The sequence below is a fragment of the Macaca thibetana genome, chromosome 8 (assembly GCF_024542745.1).
Source record: "Macaca thibetana thibetana isolate TM-01 chromosome 8, ASM2454274v1, whole genome shotgun sequence".
In the NCBI taxonomy this organism is placed as follows: domain Eukaryota; kingdom Metazoa; phylum Chordata; class Mammalia; order Primates; family Cercopithecidae; genus Macaca; species Macaca thibetana.
The window spans coordinates 53,759,977-53,782,545 of NC_065585.1; the positions used below are offsets into that span (position 1 = coordinate 53,759,977).

At 35.3% G+C, this 22,569-nt stretch overlaps 2 protein-coding genes across 3 annotated transcripts in view; one reads left to right on the forward strand and one right to left on the reverse strand.

The window, feature by feature from the left end:
• Positions 1-22,569, forward strand: part of PIP4P2 (phosphatidylinositol-4,5-bisphosphate 4-phosphatase 2) — a 724,054-nt gene that overhangs the window by 404,394 nt on the left and 297,091 nt on the right. The window lies entirely within an intron of this gene.
• Positions 1-22,569, reverse strand: part of SLC26A7 (solute carrier family 26 member 7) — a 144,034-nt gene that overhangs the window by 82,872 nt on the left and 38,593 nt on the right. For both annotated transcript variants that reach the window (XM_050802618.1, XM_050802617.1), the window contains exons 3-4: positions 21,289-21,399; positions 15,134-15,306 (exon numbers count right to left, since the gene is read on the reverse strand). In XM_050802618.1, coding sequence (XP_050658575.1) covers positions 15,134-15,306; positions 21,289-21,399 — 284 coding nt within the window. The remainder of the gene's footprint in view (positions 1-15,133; positions 15,307-21,288; positions 21,400-22,569) is intronic.

The following is a 22,569-nucleotide window of genomic DNA, read 5'->3' on the forward strand; positions in this document are numbered from 1 at the left end:
AGGGGAGCATGCGCAGTATGTTTACTGGAGTCATATGCATGCTCACTTGAGGCGTTCTTCCCTTCCCAGTTGAATTTCCCTGGAAGGTCATATATGAGTTAAACTCTGCCATTTTGCCTCTTAATACACATTCTTTTTTTTTTTTTTTTTTTTTATACTTTAAGTTCTAGGGTACAAGTGCACAACATGCAGGTTTGTTACATATGTACACAAGTGCCATGTTGGTGTGCTGCACCCATTAACTTGTCATTTACATTAGGTATATCTCCCAATGCTATCCCTCCCCCCTCTTCCAACCCCACAACAGGCCGCAGTGTGTGATGTTCCCCTTCCTGTGTCCAAGTGTTCTCATTGTTCAATTTCCACCTATGAGTGAGAACATGCGGTGTTTGGTTTTTTGTCCTTGTGATAGTTTGCTGAGAATGATGGTTTTCACCTTCATCCATGTCCCTACAAAGGACCTGAACTCATCCTTTTTATGGCTGCATAGTATTCCATGGTGTATATGTGCCACATTTTCTTAATCCAGTCTATCATTGTTGGACATTTGGGTTGGTTCCAAGTCTTTGCTATTGTGAATAGTGCTGCAATAAACCTACGTGTGCATGTGTCTTTATAGCAGCATGATTTATAATCCTTTGGGTATATACCCAGTAATGCACATTCTTGAGCCCACTCGCTTAACTCTTGAGATCTTATTGGGAAGCTGTCCTCACCCCCTTATTTCGTTTTAACATTCTTCTAAATCTAATAACTCGATTTGTCTCCTCTTGCTTTCAGGCCATCAAGCTCCAGATCCTCAGTGAGGGATGCCATCCTGCCAAATCACCCTTCTGCAGGGGACCCATAAACTGCCCATCAGTGGGACACAACAGAGGAAATGTCCTGTCCCTGTGCCCCTTGGACTTGGCAGGATACCACTTTCAACAACCAATAGAGTCAACCCTGCCTTGACAGCTAGCAAAAGGCCAAGATCCATAGAACCACCGGATTTTTCTCCGTTTTCTCCAAAAAAATTGGGGTCTTGGACCCTTATGAGGGGAAATGTTATAGTAGGTAGCTAGTCAGACATGAGCAGGGCAGTAGAGGGCCCCCCTCCGCCCCAACCTGGAATGTCAGGCGACCATCAAGTGGTGGTCAGGCAGTTGTTAAACCGTTTCTCTAAAATAATAATTGGTCCCAGCCAGCACCAGGAAAAGGAAGTCTCCCAATAGATAGAAGCACCTGACACTGGTTATCAGCAGCTTCTCACTAAGATCTTAAGAGTTGGGTAAGTGGGCCTAACCATGCATATTAGAGGCAAAATGGCAGAGTTTAACTGGCTTATGACTTCCTAGGGACATTTGCGTGGGAAGGGAAAAACACCTCAAGTGAGCATGCGTATGACTCCAGTAAACACACTGCACATGCTCCCCTCCCAACCAACTGCTAGCAGGCCACCATGCATGCAGACAGCCCACCTCAAGGGAAAAATCAGGGGATAGGGAACGCAAGACCCCGGAAGCATGCCAACATATAAAACCCCAAGTCAAAAGGTCAAATAGTGCACTTGGTCTCTCAAGTGGCCCGCTTGACCCTCTCCCATGTGTACTTGATTTTCTTTTTGTTTATGCTCTAAAACTTGGCTTGGTCTCTCCTTCTGCCTTATGCATCTCAGTTGAATTATTTCCTCTGAGAAAGCAAGAATTGAAGTTGCTGCAGAACTGTACCCACACAGATCCACCACCGGCAAATATACTGGAATTGCAATATATATAATATTGCAATATATTATTATATATTTTATATAATGGAATTGCTAACTTAAGCAAATGGATGGTGAGTGGTGGGAGCCAGGTTCTCACTGCTGGAGGGGGAGATTTCAGACAAACAAGGCCATAAAGCTAGAATGATCATCGTGGTAATGCATTAGGGTTGGAGACGTAAGTATATACTCATGTTTAACTTAATATAGGCATAGATGGATACATAAACACATATAGATATGATTACATACATATAAATTATACATAATATAATTAATATACATAACATATATTTTATTATGATCTCAAGAGTTGGGCGAGTGGGTTTAAGCATGTGTATTAAGAGGCAAAATTACTGGAATTCTGCACAGATTTGCCTTATAAGATTTGCTGTATAATTAAACATAATTATATTATGCTTAATATACATAAAAATATTTCTTTGCTCTGTCAGATAAAAAGCCTTAGAGGCAACAACACCCCAGTAGCAATGAACATACCTACCATCTAAATCTTAAAGTCTAACAACTTTCTCTAATAAAACAGAGATCCTTAGAGAAATGGCTGATTCTAGGACTGAGCAGGGCATATATAATACGAACCTGGATTATCTTGTGGTACCAGAAAGGAAGGAAGTGTTAAACAAGTAAATAAACAAATAAGGGTGTCAAGGCCAGACACAGAGCCAACTGAAAGAGCTCCCAATGTCCAAAGCCAGGACAATTTGAAGAGCAAAATAAATAAAGTAGTATTGGATTATAACCAAAGAACAGAACAAATATCCTAGAGTCCATACTAATATAAATGATTGACTAAATAAATAAATAAATAGGGGAGAATAGGCAAATCTGTTCAGAATTCCAGTAATTTATGCAGACAATACCCACTCATTAACTCCCCACTTGACATAACCTCCACTCCTTAAGTGTGGGCTATTCATAATGACTTATTTCCACAGAATACACTATGGAAAGGGAGAAAATAGAGTAACTGACAAGCACTACCTCAGCCAGGTGATCAAGTTAACATCAACAATGATAAGTGTTGTTATAGTTTATGATGTGGTGAGACTGTCACTTGTTTAATGAGAGTAGAGTTTCAGTTTTACAAGATGAAAAGAGTTGTACAGATGGATGATGGTGATGGCTGCTCAGCATTATGAATGTATTCAATGCTACTGAACTACACACTTAAAAATTGTTAAGATGGTAAACTTTATGTTATGTGTATTTTATCACAATTATATGTAGACACACACACACATACACACACACACACCTCTTCCTCCTAAAAATATATAAGGCCAATCTAATCATGGTAAAAAACATCAAACATATCCCAATTGAGGGGCATTCTGTAGACCACCTGACCAGTACTCCTCAAAAGTGTCAAGATTATTAAAAATTTTAAAAGTCTCAGTAATGTTCAGTAATGAGGAAACTGAAGAAAGACAGGGCAATTAAATGTAATGTGGTATCTTGGATGGGATCCTGGAACACACAATAAAAGGACATTAGGTAATAATTAACAGCCAGGCATGGTGGCTCCCGCTTATAATCCCAGTGCTTTGGAAGGCCAAGATGAAAGGATGGCTTGAGGCCAGGAGTTTGAGACCAGCCTAGGCAACATAGTGAGACCCCATTTCTACAAAAAAATTTTAAAATTGGCCTAACATTTAAAAAATTGGCATGGCAGGTGCCTATAGTCTTAGCTAGTCATGAGGCTGAGGTGAGAGGGTAACTTGAGCCCTGGAGTTCCAGGTTACTGTGAGTTATGATTGCATCACTGTACTCCAGCCTGAGCAACAGAGTGAGACTCTGTCTCAAAAAAGAAAAAAGAAATAAGGAAATCTGAATACAACATATAGACTTTAGTTAATAACAAAATATCAATCTGGTTCATTAATTGTGACAAATATACATCCTAATGTAAGATGTTAGTAACAGGGGAAACTCTGTGGGTTATATGTCAATTCTGGGTACTATTTTTGTGCTTTGCTGCAAATCTAAAATCATCCTAAGTGAAAGTTACTAAAAATCAAAAAAAGAAAAGAAAACCCCCTCCACCTGTTCCACAGAATCTTCAGGTAAGTCTAAATTTCTCACCAAAGTGTGTGCTATTCACAAAGAGTTCCTGAATCCTGTGTACATCAGCATAGGGAAAAAGAAAGACTCTAGGAAGAGCACCAAACAGCTGGGTTTTAGAGATATGGCATGTGTGCAAATAACCACACCAAGACAAAGATATAAACCACACATATAAAAGAGAGAAATAGAAAATGTGCCACTGGATTTCAGAGGGAGAAGGGAATATTGCTGGATAGGATTAAAATTATAAGCTTGACACTTAAGGAAGAAAACCATTAGAAAGCGTTCAAAAAAGAGGGAAGAGTATGAGGATCGAACAGGGCAGCATGGGATATGTTCAGAGCAAGTTTAGAAGGAAGGAAACTAGCCAAAAGTGAGTAACAGAAAATAAAGCAAGACATTTTGAAGTCAGAATATAGTCCACTGTAAAATAGTGAAAAGGGAGTTTTGCAGGAGTGAATGACATCACTTTTCCATACATTCATTAAACACCTGATCTTGCCAAGAACTATGCTGCATACTGACTCAAACATCAGATCTGCACTTTGGTAGGACTGATCTCATGTTAGAATGGCCGTTTAAAGTGTTAGTATAACAGGAATAGTAAAGGAAAAAGGAAAAAGTCACCTAAACTAGACAGAGCAGGAATGGAGAGCAGAGAGATGAGCCAAGTACACATTACTCCACAAACTGATCATATGTTCAGGAAATGTCTGTCTGAATTTTGTGGAATTTATCAGAAATTCACTGGACTTTAGAATCATCTTTATTGGGAATTACATGGTTGAAGGGGCACCATCATCTTTTCAGTTCTCAGAAACTTCAAGAAAAAACTAGCCTCTGATGCTAGATATTATGAAAGTCAGAACTGCTAGGAATGGAAAATTTGACTCCTTCATATTTGTCTAAGAAATATGAGCTAAAGAAAACAATAGTCATAAAGTGGGATGATAGGAAGCATGATATTATTAAAAGACACAGAAGTGTAAGGAGTTGTAGAGTTGTGTTTTTGTTTTTCATCAGGTGTGAGAATATTCATAAGAAAAGGTGGGAGATTTTATTGACTAGGTCTCCACACTTGAGCTAGATGGATCCAACAAAATAACCATAAGCAAATTAGAGAAGTATAAGTTTATTACTATTTGTTTATCAAGAACTGTTTTACAATTTAAACAGATACAGACACATTCCCTATCTTCTGGTAAAGGATGAAAAAAACCTCAATTTAATTTTTGTTATTTAACATAGTGATGCCACTAACATTTAACTGACCTTTTTCCTCTTCAATTTAATCAACTCACATTTATTAAGTACAAGCTGTTGGAATTATAGAGACAAATAGTCTCTGTTCTATAGAGACTCACAGTCTAGAAAAGGAGGCAAATGTGTAAAAAGTATTTCCTGGTAAATTGAGAAGCCCTATGAGGTAGGACATGAGCAATGTCTTACAGGAACACTAAGAGGAATCACATATAAGTATGTCCAGAGATCCAGGGAAGGCTTCTCTGAGATGATTATATTTGAGCTGAACCTTGAAAGACACAGAGGAGTCATACAAGTGGCATGAGAATGGGGCCTGGCATGCCTAGAGAATGACAGGCACATAGTTGTGGAGCCAAGAACATTGTCCTGCCACATGGTACATGCCCAGTACCCAGGCTGCCACTATTATTAATGAGGTAAAATAAGGGAAAGACCTAGAACAATGCCTGGCCCTAGAATTAGATGGATTAAGTTTCCTTGCTTCCTTTGTCAACACTAGTTTAGAAATCTGCATAGCAGCAGTTAAGAAAGTGTATATTGGAGTCTGACTCCTACTGTGCTAATTCCTAATTACAAGATACTAAATAAGTCACTCTATTAGTCTGTTCTCACATTGCTGTAAAGAACTACCTGAGACTGGGTAATTTATAGAGAAAAGAGGTTTAGTTGACTCACAGTTCCACAGGCTGTATAGGTAGTATGGCTGAGGAGTTCTCAGGAAACTGACAATCATGGCAAAAGGGCAAAGGGGAAGCAAGCATGTCTTCATATGGTGGCAGGAGAGAGAGAGAATGAAGGAGTAAGTGCCACACACTTTTGAACAACCAAATCTCATGGGAACTCACTATCACAGGAACAGCAAGGGAGTAATCTGCCCCCATGATCCAATTCCTTCCCACCAGGTTCCTCTCTTAACATTGGGGATTATAATCCAACATGAGATGTGGGTGACAACACAGAGCCAAACTATATCAATCAGTTTACCTTCAGTATCTCTATCTATATAATAGGGAATTATTCCTAAATAATTTTTCCTAAAATGTTAATGAGGATTGAATATATGAATACATGTAGTAAGCTTAGAACAGAGCTTGTCAAATACTAGGCTAATAAATATAATTATTTTTGTACATGAGGAAAGTTTTTTATAATTTTAAGAATGTTATAATTCTAACTTGATTAAGTTTATTACTTCTTAGCTTTGCCAGATACAAACACAGGTGGAAAGATTTAGATTAAACAGAATAATGACTTTCTGCTGTAATGGCTGTAAAAGAGTGAAACATCATCAAAAGAGATTTCAGATTGTCCTCCTCCTGCATTACAAAAGAATGAAATTGATGATGTTTCTGAGAAGAGTAAGTATGATGTGTTGAATAGGCAGGATAAACTAGTTTTAGATCCTGCATCCCTTCTATACTCCTGATCCTCTTATTTAAAACATGCAAGAAAATGTTTAGCACAACACCAAAAGTAATTGAAGAATCTCCTATTTAGTTTACAGTTATCTTTTTATCATCCTTGAAGGAGTAAGACCATGTGTCTCCAGAATGCACTAGTATCATAATACAAGGCTTTGTCACTAAACATCACACCTTGTGTCACCCCACACTTTTACAATTGTTGAATATATGTTTATGACACAAACATATATAACTTACCTAAAAGATAACCAAACCACCACAATATCATTATTCTAGTGAAGGCAGCCTACAGTAATGAACACACCTTTCTCAGTGCAAGAAAAATCAAAAAGACAAACTAGATTTCCCCATGACAGAAATCTTGTCCTATGGCTCCTTCAGAAAAGTAGAGCTTGAGACAATTTCCAGAGGTGAATGGTCAAGGGACAATCCCAGACCCCTCTCAGCTCCTGGAAAAACAAATATGCAAATTGCTCATCACAGGGAATAATAAAAGCTGCAGGGAAAGGGGAACAATGGTTTTTAAAGTGCATTGGCTTTTATTATGTGTTTGTGTCCCCAGTAGAAATGCTTATGGATATTGGCACTTTAAAAGGTTCCACCTTGTCCTGAAATTAACATTTCATTATTGTGAGTGTGCAAGCAATTCCTTTCTTAGCTGCTACTGTTTTTACTGTTTTTAGCTAGAAAAATTTTCTTTTCTATGTGTAAAGTAGTACTAATAGTACAAAACTGCATCAGTTCCACTAAAAGACTTTCTTATGAGACAATGTGCCTTAGAAATAGATGGTAGAACTGGAAACAATAAGATTATCACACCAGTCAATTCAGTCACTGCATTATCAACTGTCAGAAATTGCATGAGTTCTAATCACAAGAGTTCCTACTGTTACAAAACCATGGCAATAAATCTACAATATAAACAGCAATTGAAGTTTTGCTGAGTGAAAGAAACCAGACCAAAAAAAAAAAAAAAAGAGAGAGAGAGAGAGGGGGGAAGGGACAGTAAATGCATTTTTGTAAAATTCTAGAAAATGCAAACTAACTCATAGTGACAAAAAGTAGATCAGTGGGTTGCTGTTGGGTGAGGAAGGGAGTTAATGGAATGGGACTACAAAGGTCAAGAAAAAAATTGTGAAATTACAGATATTTTTATTGTCTTGATGATAGGTTCATGAATATATACATATGTCAAAACATCACATTGAACATTCTAAATATGTAGAATTGATCGCATGGCAATTACACCTCAATAACACTGTTTTTAAAAGGTCCACACTCTAACGTACAACACAGAAACTATCACATTACATTATTGTTGTATAAGTGCACTTTGTTTATATTAGCAATAAAAATCAAATGGTAACAGAGAAGAGACAGAAAGTATTTATTTTGTCTGATGACCAATGAGTAAGAGACATTGGATGATCTTATGTTTATGACACAAACATTTATAGCTCACCTAAAAGATAATTAAACCACTACAATACCATTATTCTAGTTAAGGCAGCCTACAGTAATGAACACACCTTTCTCAGTCAGTACAAGAGAAAGATCAAAAAGGCAAAAAGTGAATAATCATAATCAACAAGGAAGAACCTAATAGCTATATACTGATCTTTACACTCTGATAATCAGGGCTACATCTTTTTTCTCAAGTGCTCATGAAACACTCACAAAAAAAAATGAAAAAAAAATGATCGTACATTAGGTTACAAGGAAAACATTAGTAAATCAGGTAACATAAACTATTATAAACAGTACTCCCTGACTGCAATGAAATAACACTATAAATTATTGACAAAACTGAAAAGAAAAAAGCCTCATCCACCTAAAATTAAAATCTCTTCTCCTAATTTTTGGGTAAAGGAGGAAATACAAACTGAAATTGCAGAATTTTTATTCCTAAAAAATATTGAAGCAAAATACCATATATATGAAAATCAACAGAATACATTTCAAACAATTAGCATAGAGAAATTCAGAGCACTAAATGCTTTTATCAATAAAAATGAAAAAAATAAAACAAATAAATTGAATTCCTAGATGGAAAAAGTAGAAAAAGAGCAACAACCAAACAATAAAATAATGGTAAATGAAGGAAATCATAAAGATAAAAGCAGAGATAGAAATGGGAAAAAAGTCGACCTACTATTTTGAAATCCTGGTTTTCTTTAAAAAGTAACAAAATAGAAAAACCACTAGCTACCTGGATCAAGAACAAAGGAAAAAGCACAAATATAAAAATAGAAAATATCAAAGGGTAAAACATTGAAACAATTTTTTTAAATTACAACAGATGAAAGACCTACATGTAAATAAATTTGAAAAGTTAGAAAAAAATATAATTTTCCAATAAAATAAAGATTTCCAATTCTGGTTGTTTTAGAACTAGGCTGCTTAAACTGACCAATTTTTGTAGAAAAAACTGGAGAAGATCATCAAGAAATTATCTTACAAAAGAGCACCAGGCAACAGATTATTTTAAAGAGGAATTCTACAAAACCTCCAGTACTAGATATTCCAAAAGTGCTATACATGCTTAAAAGCATTGAGAAAGGACATTAAGAAGAAAGTAAAACATTGAGACTTAGACCTGATAAAGAAAGAAAGAAAAGAAAACTACAAGAAAGAAAACTACAGACCAGTACCACTAAAGAAAAATGATGCAAAATACTAAAGAAGAAAATTAATAAAATGAATCCAACACCACATTAAGAATAAAATAGACCGTGACCAGCTGGAATTTATTCTTGCAATTTAAAGTTGTTTCAATATTAGGGATCCCATTAATATAATAAATAATAGTTTAGAGAGAATAAAAGTAAGATTATTTCTATAGATGCTAAAAAAGCTTCAGCAATAGTCAACATTTTTTCTAGTTTCTATTAAAAGCACAAAAATAGAACAGAATTTATAATTTCTTAACATGACGAAACATATAAACTTTATTCGTGAGGACTGCATTATAATTTGTGGAGATGTTAACGGCATTGTAAGTAAACTCATGAAAGGGCAAGAATGCCCACTACTTTCACAATTATCTAACTTTATAATAGAGGTTGCAAAACCCAAAGCAATTGGATTAGAGAAATCATCAGTCATATGATTTTGTAAGGAAGTAAAAATACCTCTTAAAAAATTCTAGCAAATTAATGAACAATAAAACTAATTCAAATGCTGAAAGAATTCAGTAAGATATGAGGATACAAATTTAACACACAAAAATCAATAGCTTTCAAAGACAGGAACAATAGCCAGCCAGAGGACATAATGGTAAAGAAAACTCCACTTACAATAGCAACAAAGAAGTTTAAATACGTGGGAATAAATTTGACAAAAATGTGCAAAACCTGTAGGAGGAAAATTTTAAAACACTCTGAAAAACACAAAATTAGATTTGAACAAAATGAAAAGCATCCTCTGTTCTAGGACAGGACAAATCAACATCATAAAGATGTCAGTTTAAGACAATCCCAATAAAAGTATCAGCAAGTTTCTTTTTATACAGCGATGCAAGTTTGTGCTAAAATTCATAAGGAAAACAAACATGCAAGAATAGCCAAGAAGACACACAAAAATTGAAAATACAAAGGTTGACTAGTCCTACCCTACATTAAACCATTCTATAAAGTCTCTGCAAAACAGGGTGCTACTTTCACAAGAATAGACTTAAAGACAGTAGAATAGCAAAGAAAGTCCCAAAATTGATATAAGTACATATGGAAATGACAATGGTGGCATCTTAAGTGATGAAGGTAAAGATGGACTTTTTAATAAACGTTGCTGGCACAACTAGGCAGCAACTTAGAAAAAAATAAAATTACATCCGTATCACACACCATTCACAAGCATAAACTCCACAATGATCGGGAATCTATATATACAAAGAAAAAAAGAACTTAAATCATGGAAGTCTAGAAAAAAAATATGGATGACTTTCTCCGTAAACTCAGTGTCGAAAAAAGCTAACACTGACTCAAAATAATGGGCAATAAAAGAAACGACTGATAAATTTGACTACATAATTTTTTTAATTTGCATAGTAAAATGAAGTCAAAGTACAACTGCCAAATTAGAAGGAAATACTTGCAACATCTGTCACAGAAAAAGGGCTAACATGAGACAGATATAAATAGACAATTCACAAAATTAGCACAAAATGATGTTAAACATATGAAAAGATGTTGAACCTCACTCATAATTAAAGAAATTCAAACTACTTTGAATACTACTTTTCACCTGCTTGACTAAATTTGAAAAGGCTGAGAACACATTCTGTTGGTAAGTCTGAGGCACTCTCATACACTGCTGTGGAAATGTAAACTGACACAACCCCTTTGAAAGGGATTTTAACAATGTCTAACAAAACTGTATTTGTTTTTGTTTTGAATTTACCTTTTGACCCAGTAATCTCATTCTAGGAATTCACCTTGAAGAGATGTTCCTAACAAAATGAAAATCCAGATATATACCTACATAACAGTAATAGGGAAGGGAAGTGACAGTTCTGAGTGTGCCTTTTTTTTTACAGTCCCATCTTGCTATAATAATAATTAAAATTAACAAATGTCAGACTCAGTTTATATTTTTAAATCATTAAATTATTACCTAGCATTATGTTTGCTATTTCTTGGTTTTCAGATTCCTGAATAGATCATTCATTTTTTTAATTATTATTATTATACTTTAAGTTCTAGGGTACATGTGTATAACATGCAGGTTTGTTACATATGTATACTTGTGCCATGTTGGTGTGCTGCACCCATCAACTCGTCAGCACCCATCAACTCGTCATTTACATCAGGTATAACTCCCAATGCAATCCCTCCCCCCTCCCCACTCCCCGTGATAGGCCCCGGTGTGTGATGTTCCGCTTCCTGAGTCCAAGTGATCTCATTGTTCAGTTCCCACCTATGAGTGAGAACATGCGGTGTTTGGTTTTCTGTTCTTGCGATAGTTTGCTGAGAATGATGGTTTCCAGCTGCATCCATGTCCCTACAAAGGACACAAACTCATCCTTTTTTATGACTGCATAGTATTCCATGGTGTATATGTGCCACATTTTCTTAATCCAGTCTGTCACTGATGGACATTTGGGTTGATTCCAAGTCTTTGCTATTGTGAATAGTGCCACAATAAACATATGTGTGCATGTGTCTTTATAGCAGCATGATTTATAATCCTTTGAGTATATACCCAGTAATGGGATGGCTGCGTCATATGGTACTTCTAGTTCTAGATCCTTGAGGAATCGCCATACTGTTTTCCATAATGGTTGAACGAGTTTACAATCCCACCAACAGTGTAAAAGTGTTCCTATTTCTCCACATCCTCTCCAGTACCTGTTGTTTCCTGACTTTTTAATGATCGCCATTCTAACTGGTGTGAATGGGAGAAAATTTTTGCAATCTACTCATCTGACAAAGGGCTAATATCCAGAACCTACAAAGAACTCAAACAAATTTACAAGAAAAAAACAAACAACCCCATCAAAAAGTGGGCAAAGGATATTAACAGACATTTCTCAAAAGAAGACATTCATACAGCCAACAGACACATGAAAAAATGCTCATCATCACTGGCCATCAGAGAAATGCAAATCAAAACCACAATGAGATACCAGATCATTCATTTTTTAATTCAACAAGTTTTCTGAGAATCTACCATGTAGAGTTCTATGCTAGGTATAATGATAACTTTAAAATGCATTAAGATAGTATTAATACCCTCAAGAACTTTGTTCTTTAAATAATGTCTTACATAGAAAACAAACTAAAATATTATAGACTTACAAAACATTGGAGGAAAAGCAAAAAAAAGGCAAAGAGCAAACTAAAATCAAAAATTTTATATAATGAAGACAGTTTGCTATAAGTATACATTTTAGTTTCACTCCAATTCCTTATTGTTCTATGCTATTCTTTCTTCTAAAAAATGCGTAAATTAAAATTAAAGAGATAGATATACTGGAATCATTAAAATAATGTTAAAGAATATAAGTCAAGTAAAGAAGTAGAGAAAGGGTTGTGTGTGGGGAAAATTAGACAAATACAAGCTACACTTTATGGGGAGAAACTTACCTGTCAGTTACAAGAAGAGAAAGCAAAAAAAAAAAAAAAAAAAAAAACCACACACCCAATAAGTCACAGAGCCCTTATTATGTAATAACAGAAAGCAGATTAGTTCATCAATTGAATGTGTTGCCAGACACCAAAGCCCGTCCAGAACTTACTTCTATAACTTCCTGTAATACAAGAAGCAATAAATATCTTTATGGTGTAAGCCTCCAGTAGGAGGGTTCTCTGTTCCTTGCAGCTGAGAGCATTTCTAACTGTGAATCAGATCAGACATGATTGTTCAGACACTGTAACAATATAATCTTATTAACCTAAATAATTCTGTCAGCTGGATCTTCAGAGGGAAAAAAATCAACCTGAAACCAAATAATATGCAAGCAAAATCAAAACAATACACAAATAAATAAAACAAGGCAAACACACACTTCATATGTTTGTAGAAACTGGATACTTTGATTCAGTGGATTTCAAATCTGATGTAATAAAAGGAAAAATGACTGATCAGCTAAATCCCAAAGATGCAGAACTCTTGAAGTTTCTAGTTGACAATGGAAAGATGAGTTTGGAGGTCAAATAAAGTCCAGCCATCTGCTTAAAATTTGGCTAAAACGTAAGTCACATATCCAAGATCAGAGCTACAGAGGAAGAAAAGCAGATGTTTGATGAAGTTATAAGAGAAAATATGCAACTCTCTGAATCTGATTTTACGTGTAATAAAAGGCCATGAAAACAATATTATTTTTATTATCTTTAATAATATTCTACTTTGCTCTTACAATTCTAGGGAGTTTCCTTTGGGAAAATGAGACATATACTTTTTATGTTAGAATCCTGGCTTTGACTTTTAGATGTTATCATTTTAAGTCATAATCCAAATATACTAGATAATAACAGAATACCTGATGATTGTTTCAAACTTTCAGAAGATGGTTAAAATGAGACTAAGTAGAAGGTTGCTGCGTCTTACTGCTAATTATGTATACTCTTAGATTTTTACTATACTAACATATACCTAAAACTAGTACTACACTATTAAATAACCTAAAACTACTTGTTTCATGCTTTGTAGAGTAAGAGAATATACAACTCTAGTAAAAACCATAAATTCAAAGAGAAATATGAGTGAACAAATAGAGGGACAGAAAAGAGACACAATATCATCTTTGCAATGTTAATACAAAGATTTTTTTATTTTAAATGAATAGAAATTAAGGAAAACATATGCAAAATCCAAGGCAATGTATCCATGTTTGATCTACCAGTTCACAGGGCTGATTATTTCTAAGATGGAGATAGATGACAGATCTCAGAGAACCTCATACAGGCCAGGCAAGGAGGAAAAACCACTAAGCCTACCTGTGCAAGCCTCAGAATAGGTTGACATCATCCATGGTTGGAAAAATAAACCGAAAGTTACAGGGTACCCAAGCAACTAGTTTTTATTTTATGATAGCTCAGATACAAGCCATAGAAAATACTGATTGGTCTACCAGTCTGGTCAGTCTCCTAGGCAAATGAGCTGCCATTCAAATGGTTGGTCTGTTTCTCTCAAGCACTATGAAGACATGAGTTCTTATCCTCATTTCATTTTACATCCTTAATTCCTTTGGCCTTTTCATATAGCTAGAAGGCAATGTAACTCTAAGAATTTTAATGCTTCCTTTCTTCTAGGTCACATGTTTTCTCTTACCATCTAATTCCAGCCAGTCATCAACTGTTTTTCTCCCTTCTTGGTATTTACAAGATCTTTGACCTTGTAAATAATGTTACAGTGTAAAATAGAGTCTCCCAACCCAAAACACAGCCACCCAAGAAGTTTATGCACATGTAATTCAGTTGACCATGAGAGAGTAAGCGAAAATGTCTATCAAACAGGCAATTCCATATCTAATATTCAGTGCCTGTCTACATTTATTTTATAGTCACCTCTGGGCTTTCTAATTTTGACGACTGATTAGAAACATCAAATTACATATTCCGATAGTTTGAAGAAATAGACTGTAGCAATCTTGGCAGCAACATGATGCTGGTGGTACAGATCTGAGTCCAGTGACCTCAGATCAGCAAACATATGTCATAAACCAAGTACCATTTGTTACTGTGGAGGCAACAACATCATAAAATCTGAAAACTGGAAAGGACACTAGAGATCTGGTGACATCTCCTTTCCATTGCAGGAATTTTTCCTATAACCTTCCCTTATAGTGATGACCTAGTCACTATGTGGACACAGGGATTGCCTCATTTCCTTACAAGGAAGCTCATTTCATTTTCTAAAACATTTTTTAGAAAGTTCATTCTTAAAAGACCAAAAACTGTTCCTGTGTAACTTCAATTTATTGATTCTAGTTCATTCATTCAACCAGCATTTATACAGTAATGACTCTAAACAGCATTTCCATCATGATAAAACACATCAGGCCTTTATCCATCTGGAAAGACAAATTCATGAACAAGAATAAAAATAAAACACCAATTGCCTTCCCTTTGCCGCTGTGTCCCTTTCTTTGTGCTCAAGTGTCAGTATCACTTACCTGAATCACACCTCCCAAGAAGGAAACTGCTACAGCAACGTGGATCCTTTGCATTTCAAAGTCGGATAAGCCCAGCACGCTTGTGTTACTCGGTGTGGTGAGATTCTGGATGTTCTGAGGGACAATCCGTTCCACGGCATTGGCTGATATCAAAGATGTCAAGGCAAAGGTGCCTGAAACCAAGTGGTGTGGGGAATCTTCTGTTAGTAATTCGGTTAAAAGACTCAATAAAAATTGTGGGATTCTGTCATTAAAGTTGAAGCTACATTGTGAAACCAAACAAATCTGTTAGAAACACTTTCCTCTCCTCTGTGCCCTTGCTTCTCCACTCTTCACCTCTCTCCATGGATGAAATAGAAACTTACCTCCACATATGCTTATTCATTCAACCTACAGCCACTCATCTGTTTGCTATTCTCACCCGGCTCAGACATTTTTCTACCTCTCTGCAGACTGGCATAAAGAACGTCCTGGGACAGGAAATAAGATGACAGCCTGGATTTAAATTCAACTCTCAATTTACAAATAATGTAACCTAAAGCACATTACACTGGATATAAATGGTCTCATCCATAAAGTGGGAGTACTAATACCTACATTTCAGGGTCTAAGGGGAGTATAAATGAGATGATAGGTATGAAAACCTCAGTAAATTCAGCCTTTTCCCTGAAATGTTTGCTTCTTCATTCTACCTGTGCAAATCCTACTTGTTTTTCAAGGTCTGGCTCAAATCCCATATATAATAAGGATTCATCCCAGATCTTTCCAACTAGGCTTAATCTTTCCACCCTCTGTGGTCTCATAGCAGAGCATATTTTTATTATCGTGTAACAACATATTGTGGCCCATAAAATAATTAAACATACCATTTCTGTCTACTGTTTTTAGATTAGGCTTGGTGGTATTCCCCAAGAATTGCCATGGCCTTGCACATGTATGGGACGATTTTCAGTGTGTTCCCCTGTTCCTGCCAAGAGTTCTGAACCCTTCATCTTGGCACAGCATGCCTGAGAATGCAGCCTTGTGAACATGGAAATGCTGATTCTCTCAAAGAGGGGTTGGCGAATTTGGGTTATAGAAATAAACTGCAGCATTGTGCAAACATTTACTCTCATTACTTCAAGATCTTACTTTGCTTCAGGTCATAAGTGAGACTTCGTGAAAAGGGCCTGTTCAACATGTAGACATCCCAACACAAACCATGCACAAAACAGCATAAGGCAAGTGAGACATGAGTCAAACAGAAACAGGTCTCATTGGAAATTCAACACAGCCAATCCTTGGTTTTACTAGATAAGAGAGGCGGTACCTGCTATGGATTCAGAAAAACACGATGATTGTGGCCTCCAAAAAACTTGGCCTAAAATCCCAGAACTGTCACCTCAATCTTTTTGTCTATTAACAGCATTTCTCACCCAATGGGATTGTTATGAGGCTTAAATAATGTAATATAGCACATATCACAGAAGATGACATGTAGTTAACCCCTGATAAATGGTAGCTATTCATATAATTATTAATAAGACTAAAGTCAGCATGCTCTGTTATGGTCTATATTGTATGCTTTTCTCTGTTCCATAGAGTTGGTGGTACATAAATACAGACAACAGATTGAATAACATTCTCTTAATGAGATAAGTCATTCCCAATAAATCATCAATAAATCATGACCACTGTCCTTATCATAGAGTACTAAATGAAGAGTACATCAAGAAACTAATGTAATACACCTGATTTTTAGAAATAAGATTCTAGCACCCAGGATGGGAAATACCAAGTAGAGAACATTCACCATAGAATCTGGTCTTGATAGGACATATTTCTGAGGGTATGTTACAACACGATGCTCCAGAGATCAAATCAGATACTTCTGAGAGTAAAGGAGTTTGTCTTTTGGTGTTTAAATCTCCTAGAGCACAGAGCAAAATGTTTTGTACAAAAGCTACTGAACAAATGACTACAGAATTTTTTAAAAACATATAGACGAGTTAATTTTTTATTTTAGACCTGTTTTTCCTGGGATTTGGAGGAAGATGGGAGGGAATCAAATGGTAAAAGAGAAAGCCATCTAAAAGGCTTTGTTAGGTGAACAAAAGGAAGTTTCATCTGTGTGTGAGTCAATTTCAAGAACACCTCCAGACAGAGGACTTGCCAGCAATGGGTACAGCAATGGCGAGGACATGTCCACACCAGTATGGACATGGGAGTACTGCCTCTTCAGCAAGGATAATGCTTTGCTGTTTCTGAGGTAGTGAAGGACAATCAAGGGAAGTGGGACTGCCAGTGAATATGTGTGGCTGTTGTGGATGACATTCTATATTATCTATATACAGGTCTCCCCTTTGTCTTTGTCTCCTCCCTACTAATTCTCTATTCTTGCCTCATTTGCTCAACTTTTTACCCTGGTTAGGCTTTCAGCCTATTAGTGGTACCCTCATATACCACTACTTCTACCTGATAGCTCAGTAGTACTGTGGGTCACAGGGTCTCATAGGAAGTGACTATGAGCCCTAGAGTTAAACAGACCCAAGTTCGAATCCCAGTTCTACTTAATATGAACCTGTGATCCTGGTCAAGTTACCCAACCTCTCTCAGCTTCCTTATTTGTAAAATGATGATAAAATAGCTAGTTACAAAATTTTGGTAGAGAATAAATGAGATTTTGTATTTTAAAAAACACTACCCCAAGTCTTATCATACTGTAATCCATCAGTAAATAACTGTTTATTTTTTTCTTCTGAAAAGTACCTTATACAGTCTTCACAATAGCCTCTCTAAATTGTTAAACTTTGCTCTTTAAATAAATTTCCCTAATTTAGTAAGATTATCCTACCAATTGTCACATATTCGTTCTGTACAGTAATGCTGTTTCCATTGGATTAATATCCAGATTTTTGACTCTTGTGTATTTATTCCAATATATCTTCTTTGCAAGCCACAAAAAGTAATCAATGGATTTATTCCTTTTTTTAAAAAAAACCATTTTACATTAAAATAAGAAAGTTCACATTGTTGAGCAAAACATCATGTTTCACATCTTTATACTCTGATTTTATGAATAGTTTACTTTTAAAGATGTCTTTAACATAATTTATTATTGTATTTAGTAAGTCAGCATTGCATTCCAGCCACCTAAATTGAAGGCAAAATCCCAAATAAAGCGATTCTTCTTCAAGAAAGTGACATCAATATCTTAATAATACTGTGGAAGTGGGATGCATATGCATCAAAATTAAATTATTTAAAAGAGAAGTATGTTCTGTATATTAATTTGCAGGAACTTATTGGTGACACTCAGTCCATATGTCCAAGATTTAAAGGAACGTTAAAAAATAATTAGTTTGTCTATTTTCCCTGATGTATATATGTTGCAAAATAAGGGAAAATTATCATTTATTTTTTAGTGACCCAAAGAATCCTAAATACTGGGATAAAAAACAAACAAGAAGGTCTAACTGGCTGTCTTTGGTGAAGTACAAATGCGGAAATAAAATGTCTTTAGCATTATTGTGTCATAGCCCATTCGACTTAACAGAAGGGAAATCAGAATTAGTCTCTGGCTTTAATGTTGAATGACTACAGTTAAGGCTGTAAATTTTGTATATTTTGAAATGCATATTATTTATCAAGTAGACCATAAGATTCTGATAGCTGTTCATAATTTGTTAAATACAGACTCTTATGTAAATGGTAATTTCAAAATAATGCATGAAATATCTGTAAAATGTTTACACTGATTTCTTAGGACATAGAACATTTTGTGTAAGTGTGTATTTAAGTATGTTCAAATTGTGTATTTTTGTTTTCTTAAAGCAATTACATTGTATTGGACAAACTTGTTTTGCCTTTTTCTTTTATCTTGGGTTTCACAGAGAAAATGTTTTTACAGGTCAGTATTAAAACAATCTTTTTTATTGCTAAGAATATATATATTTAAATGTTTTCAAAAATGAAAACAAATTGTTAGGAAATTAGGGAACAAGATAATTGAAAAAATAGGCTTTAATAATTTATAATTAATTATTGTGCTTTTCTCTTTTTTGCACCAATACAAAAGAAAAGCTTATTCTTGAACAGTGGGTTGTAAAGTTAAAAGCTTGTGCTTTAGATTTGGTCACACCTGGGTTGTAATCCATGCACCTGTGACTTTTAATCTGTGATCTCACAGAAACTTTCTGAATTTTAGTGTTTTCTTTTCATCTGCAATGTAAAGGTAATAATCTCTATTTAAAAGGCTTCTGCTAGAACAAAACAAAATAACATATGTAAAGGTCTTAATGAAGCACCTAATAAATAGAACATCCATGGCTCTCAAACTTAAATATATCTACATACACGAATATGCATAAACATATAAATACATATATATACTATAATATGTTACCTACAGATTACATGTATAAATAAAACAGAGACCTTATGAAAATGCTGATTCTGATTCGGTAGGCCTGGCATAGAAATAAAGGCTTTGCACTTTTAACAAGCTCCCACATAATGCTGAACCTACTGGTTCATGAGCCACACTTTAGGCAGCAATGTTGTAAGTGATTGATAAATGTTGGTCCTTCCCTCATAACAAAATTAACTGATCTAAAAAGCCAAATCTACATAAATAAAATGTTATGTTAACAGAAAATATATGTATCAATGTGGTAGGCAGAATTATGACCTCTCAAATATGTTCACATCTTAATCCCCAGAACCTCTGAATGTGTTATGCCATATGGTAAGAGAGAATTAACATTGCAGATAAAATTAAAGTTGCTAAGCAGCTAATCTTAATATAAGAAGAGTATCCTGGATTATGCAGGTGTGCCCAATGTAATCACAAGGGTCCTTTGAACATGGAAAATGAAGGCAAAAAGTCAGAGTCAAAGAGAATTTGAAGATGCAATACTGCTGGCTTTGAAGATGGTTGAACGGTCCATGAGCCAAACAATGCAGGGAGCCTCTAGAAACTAGAAAAGTCAAGAAAATGGATTGCCCTTGAGCCCCCAAGAAAGAAACGCAGCTCTGCTGACCCCTTAGTTTTAATCCTGTGAATATCATTTCAGTCTTCCAAGCTCCAAACTGTAGAATAATACCTGTATTTTGTTTTAAAGACCAAACTTACAGTAATTTGTTACAGCAGCAACAGGAAACTGATACAGTCCATAATGCAAATTGACCATTGAAGAAATGGTCACGAAATGTTATTACTCAGAGGCTGAGATCACATAACCCCCAAATAAATAGAAATGTCTCTATAGATATTTCTAGTTAAAATTATTTTATGATTTCCTAAGTAGTTAAGACTAAGATACCATTTTGTAATAGTAATAGCTAACTTTATTAAATCTTATTATATATCAAGTACTAAATTAGACACTGTATATCAATTATCTAGTCCTTACTATAATCATTAGAATTTGGAAGGTAATTTTACTATCAAGAAAGCTGCAATGGAGCTTAAATTTTTGCCTAAGACCATGTAAATAGCAAACAACAAATAAGGCATGTACCCAGGTTTATCTAATACCAAATCACCATTCATATTTTATTTGGTAATATAGAGGTAGGTAAGGTAAGAGTTACACCAAGTAAACAGCATTGCATAAACTAGCCTGGAATAAACCTAAAATATCATCATTTAGTCCACATATCAAATACATGTAAAATATTTTTCACTGTTTTTTGAGTAGCTAAATTTTTCTCTCATTTCATTGTAAATTCATAACATTTCTCTTCTTATTTTTATTTTTATTTATTTATTTTTTTGAGACAGAGTCTTACTCTGTCACTCAGCCTGGAGTGCAGTGGCGCTATCTCGGTTCACTGTGACCTCTGCCTCCTAAGTTCAAGCGGTTCTCCTGCTTCAGCCTCCCGAGTAGCTGGGACTACAGGCGCGTACTACCATGCCTCATTTCCCTTCTTTTGTGGAATCTTTGCAACTCAAAAATGCAAAGAATCCTTAGCAATAACCTTGACTATACAGTAATATAGCAATAAACCACAGAGCATATTGGCTATCTGATGTGTGGAGAGTAAATATCTTGCTCTAATATTTGCTGAGGTTTTCAGCAGTAATGTTAACACTACTAAGGAGATATAATCAGTAATAATCACTAAGTCTCTTTTGTGAGTAATATTAGAAGCATAAACATAGGAATTATTACCTGTGGCAACATGACGTCCCATTCCAAATATGGCATAAATTATGGCAGGAAACAGAGACCCATATAAACCAAACACTGGGTGCACAGATGAGAGAACAGCAAAGGCCAATCCTGTGAAGAAGACTAGGGTAATTAGAACCAGCTTATAACCCCAAGACACAGTCTGTTACACAATAGAATAGGTGTTAGTTTACTTATAGACAAAATGAATCATACTTTATTCTACTTGCTCAACAAGAGACTAGCATTATTGCCCTAAATAAAAGAAAATTCCCTCCTTAATTCATTTTTGTAATTGCAAAAACCATTATTTTTGGACGAATGCTTTTTCCTTTGATTGCAGAGATGTCTACAAAAAAAAAAAAAAAAAAAAAAACCGGGGTTCAGAGTGTCTTCCTGTTAAATGGTAGGTTTGACAGTAACATTGTAAAATATCTCCAGGCACATTAAAATTTTAGAAGTATTTCACATATATAATTTTATTTGCACAATAGCATCTGTAAGATAGGTGAGACTAGAAGCTTTACTCCTGACAGATGAGAAGCCTGAAATGGAATGGGAACTAGGGCTGGAAAAAATGGATGCATACTCAACATTGGCTGGTTGGCCAGATGCACAGCCAGCCTGGGACTGTGTGTCACAGAGGTAGGGCTGATGTACAAACTCATGTGCTTCCCAACTAACTGGACCTTGGCTTATATTTCAGGTACAGTGTCTGAGTGGAAAAAGAAATACACTTTTCTTATTCAAGGAGTAAGAAATAATTCACACCTGTTCATTTTTATTCCTTGTAGATACTATTGCCTAGAGAGTTGTTATGAAACATGCACATAGAAAATGTTCTTAGACATGTCTTAATGACCACTGATGGTTTAAATGTGACCAAAATATCTATGAGTATGGGTTCATAAAATTATCTGGATTGTGGCTGGTCTTTGGAACGACAAATTCATTCAAATGTTTCAGTTAAATTGGGCATAAAGGACTTTACATATTACTAAGGCACTCGAGAATGGAGGAGGCATTAGATTCTGGAGTCTCTGAATATGAGGCCAGGTAATTATTCACACCATAAAGCCTGGCTGATTCTAATATCAATAATTTTTACTGTTGAACTTTTACCATTTTTAAATTAAATGAAATCCCCTTCTTAATAAGCTCCGTAGTTATCTTTCAGATATTTTTCAAGCAGTAGAAGCCATTTTTGCTGCATTTAAAATATATGAAAAGTCAACTAATGACCACTCCTTTCTTCTTTTTAAAAACCATCTGGGTTGCTTG